Source organism: Arachis ipaensis, chromosome B4 (genome assembly GCF_059453495.1).
Source record: "Arachis ipaensis isolate K30076 ecotype BB chromosome B4, ASM5945349v1, whole genome shotgun sequence".
Lineage (NCBI taxonomy): Eukaryota > Viridiplantae > Streptophyta > Magnoliopsida > Fabales > Fabaceae > Arachis > Arachis ipaensis.
The window spans coordinates 133969686-133973376 of NC_142439.1; the positions used below are offsets into that span (position 1 = coordinate 133969686).

General features: G+C 40.9%; 1 protein-coding gene across 1 annotated transcript; it reads right to left on the reverse strand.

The window, feature by feature from the left end:
* Nucleotides 1-2815: 2815 nt before the first annotated feature.
* Nucleotides 2816-3309, reverse strand: LOC148569299 (uncharacterized). Its single transcript, XM_088483350.1, has 2 exons — nt 2993-3309; nt 2816-2921 (listed from the first exon to the last, which is right to left on the reverse strand). Exons 1-2 carry the CDS (start codon nt 3307-3309, stop codon nt 2816-2818), a joined length of 423 nt encoding a protein of 140 aa, XP_088339476.1.
* Between the last annotated feature and the right edge of the window lie 382 nt (nt 3310-3691).

The following is a 3691-nucleotide window of genomic DNA, read 5'->3' on the forward strand; positions in this document are numbered from 1 at the left end:
TTTAGTTTTAAACTCTATAAGGAACTTTCAAGGTTATATAGAGAAGCATATATATATATCAAATCAAAAGCGGTTTTGTTAAGATTTGAAGTGTGGCTGTAATTATCGTCAAATAAGAGGAAAACTAAATCACAATTTGTTTATAAAGGACTCGGAATAAAAACTTAAAAAGGTATACTGCATCAAAACAAATTCAAATGTATATGAAAGAATACATGACTCAAGAGGAAGTGCCTGAATAAAGAAGGTAAATAGACTAAGAATTTTAAGCAGACATATGTAGTTAGAATCAAACAAGAGCGCATGTGAACAGGAGGGCAGGGTTGGAAAATAATCCGATCACTTTTCAAAAAAAGAATCGCAAAGAAAATCCTTAGAGCATACCACAGGAACAAGATACATGATATTCGCAGAGTTCAAGATTCCTAACCGAATAGCCTCAAAAATTAACTCCTCACGTTCCCAAAACCCGCGATTCGCATTTTCTATAACTCGCATAATGTCTATGATAACCCATTGGTGCTTCCACAAACATAATTCACTAGTGTTAAGCCGGCCAAACTTAATACCAGAAATTATGCAATGCAAGACTAATGGCATTAATCAATAGACTGTCATGTGCATAAAGCTCTATTCTCGTTATCCAAACAAAACCTATTACATAACTGACTCTCAGAGTATACAATGAAGTATAATCGGTCCATTCTTCAGGCTCTACAGGAAAGACCGCTCTGATACCATAATGTAACACCCTCACTATCAGAAGTCACGCTTCCGGCTGCGCTACTCTGATAGATGGGAGTATTACGACTACTTTACATACTAAATACTAAAATAGAAGCCTGTGACTCGACACTGTATCGCTGATTTCCTTGAAAACCGGAAATAAACACTTTATCTTAAGAAAAATACAAACAGGCATAGATTCATATACAAGACTTTTTACATAATAACTCATAATATAATATACATATAAAACATACAATTCCTATCCCTCTTACAAACTTGTAATAACAAAGACGAGGGAAGAAAATAATCTAATTAATACAACATATCAACTAAACGCAGTATAACTCTTCTTAATGCTTCTTCATCCGGTTCCTGAAAAGGTAAAGCTGTAAGGGGATGAGAACCTAACCACACGGTCTCACCACGGAGTTTCAAAGTTGTCATAAGAAGATATTCAATAAGAAAACTGTTTTCAAGCTCGGTGATTATCTTTGCCTTATGAATCCTTTAAAACCAATAGGAAATCATTCAAAACCCTTTTCAAAGAAACAATGTTTAATCTTTCAGAAATCCGAAATCTTTCCTTTCTTATAAGAAAAATCTCAATCAGAAATCAACCACGCAATCAAACAACACAATCATCAATTCAGCATCCAAGTTCATTCTCAAATGTAGCACGCCAGGACAAACACAGGCAAGACAGACAAGGAAAGCACAAGTAGGTAGCAGTTACAGCAAATAGTTCAAGTAGCAGTTAAGAACAGTTTAGCAATTAGGCAAACCAAAACAAGTTCAAACCCAAGCAAAGCATACAAATGCATATGATGTATGCCTGTCCTATGGCTGATGAGGCTCATCTGTCGGTTATCCAGCCAACCCGACAAGTCTGAATTGTACTTAGACTGTCCCCCGACGTGCATCCCCAAGAGTCTATGCATAGCTTTTTCTCAAATAATCAATATTACTCAATGGGGGTAACATTCCCGGAAATTTATATAGTGCCCGGTCACACACTTACATCGTAGGGTCAACAGAGTATCGAGTTTTCAACCTGGTACACGTGGTGGCAAGCCACGGCACTTAATCCAGGGAACCTCGTATCTCAGATATTTCAAATTCATAAGCCATATAAATAATTCGAAGATCATATCTCAACATTCTTAACATCATAATCATTCATCAATCCAAATCTCATTTCCAACTTCATTAAAAAACCATATTTCAAGGAAAATCCTCATCAATCCTCATCATCCTTCTTTCCATCCCATTCATTAACAGTCCTAATTCAAAACATAATTCTTTCTTTGATAAATAAATCAATCTTCAAACATAGAACGTTTAAAAACAAATCTTTTTAATTAATTGCCTCAAATAAAACTTCCAATTTTATAAAATTTCGGCAGCATTTCCTTTAAAACTCGGACACTGCCACCCTTTTCGGGTCCCATCCAAACATTTCTCAAATCCTTTCTCAACCATTTCCAAATCTCAATCACTTTCCAAAATTTAACCAATTCCAATATCAAAGTATTCTCAAATCAGCCCAATTCCAACAATAAAACTCTTTTTAATGTCAAACCAGCTCAAGTATTAAATTATTTATAAATTAGACCGACTCAAAATCAAACCGGTTTAACTTCAAACCAAGAAAAAACCACTTTTCATAATAATCAAGTAAATAACTTTCCAAATCCATTTCTTATCAACAACCGTACTTCACTCAAGCAATCAAGCATCCAATAATCCAGTCCAACAATCCATTACATCCACAAGACAAATATAATCACAAAAGTAAATCTCTTTGCATCAATATCTATTTATCACAACTCTGTAATATAAAATAGATTTTAAGAAAACCCCTACCTCGACTCGTCGAAACCATAACTCAAAACGCGTCAACGAAACCGTTTCTCTTAACCCGAAACCGATAGCAACCGCAAACTCAGCCCCCTGATCACTTTCGCAGCACTCACAGCAACTTAAAAGCGACGTGCAACGCTCAAAACACGACCCTACGTTACCAGAACCTCGGAGTTTATGACCAAACATAACAGATTATTAACATGGGTTCCCGAGACATAAGTACTTACCGAACTAAGAAAATGAAACAGCGGCGGTCGCTGGACCGGTTTGGCGGCAGCTCCGGCAGCCACCTCGAACGGCAGCGGCGACCAGAACTCCGGCAACGGCGACTGAAACAAACATACAACGATGATTAAGCTCCCGGAAATTAAAGGAAACAAAAGCCAACTTAAAACCTTACCGGCGACAGATCTCAGTGGCAGCAGAGGTATTCTCCGGCGGCAGAAGCGACGGTAACAAGCTCCTCTCCCGCGGGCTCCTTCTCTCTCCTGCGTTTGGCTCGGCGGTGACGGAGGTCTCTTCTCCTTCTTCTGCCCGCGACCAGCCTCGACGGTGACGGACCCAGAGGCGGCGATGATCACATGCGCAGCAGCAGCAACCCGTGATAATGACGATGGCGGCGACTCTGCACGGTGACGACGGAAACTGGAAGCACAAGGTGCGACGGCGAAGGCTTCTCCTTCCTCGCACGTCTTCCCACTGTTCACCAAGCTCCATTAATGGCGACGATGAAAATACTTCCAACGGCGGCGTGCGGTTTTGACAGTGACAGAAGCGTGAACGGCGGCGGAGCAGCGACGCGGCGCGGCGGTGATGGCTGCATGTGGTGGCGCGGTCTCCCTCCAAGGCTCGGTGAGGACGCGATGGCGGCGGCGAGGCCCAGCAACGCCGGTGCGCCTCCCTCCCCTCTTCTCCTCTCGGCTCTCCCCTTCCCTCCGATTTCCCTTTCCTTTTCTTTTATTTTTTTCTTCTTTTTTTTTTCTGTTGAGGTATGTGGGTTCTGTTGTGTGTGGGTGTTGTTGGGGAAAGGAGGGTGTGGCGGTGGGTAAGGAGGTGGCTAGGTTAGGTTAGGGCTAGTGGGTTCAATTTGGGAATTTTT

What these genes read in the sequence shown, in the direction of transcription:
- LOC148569299 (XM_088483350.1), bottom strand. Translation starts at nt 3,309, where the DNA reads ATGGAGCTTGGTGAACAGTGGGAAGACGTGCGAGGAAGGAGAAGCCTT. An exon ending in GCCACTGAGATCTGTCGCCG is followed by an intron (nt 2,922 to 2,992) that starts GTAAGGTTTTAA and finishes TGTTTGTTTCAG; the next exon opens with TCGCCGTTGCCGGAGTTCTG.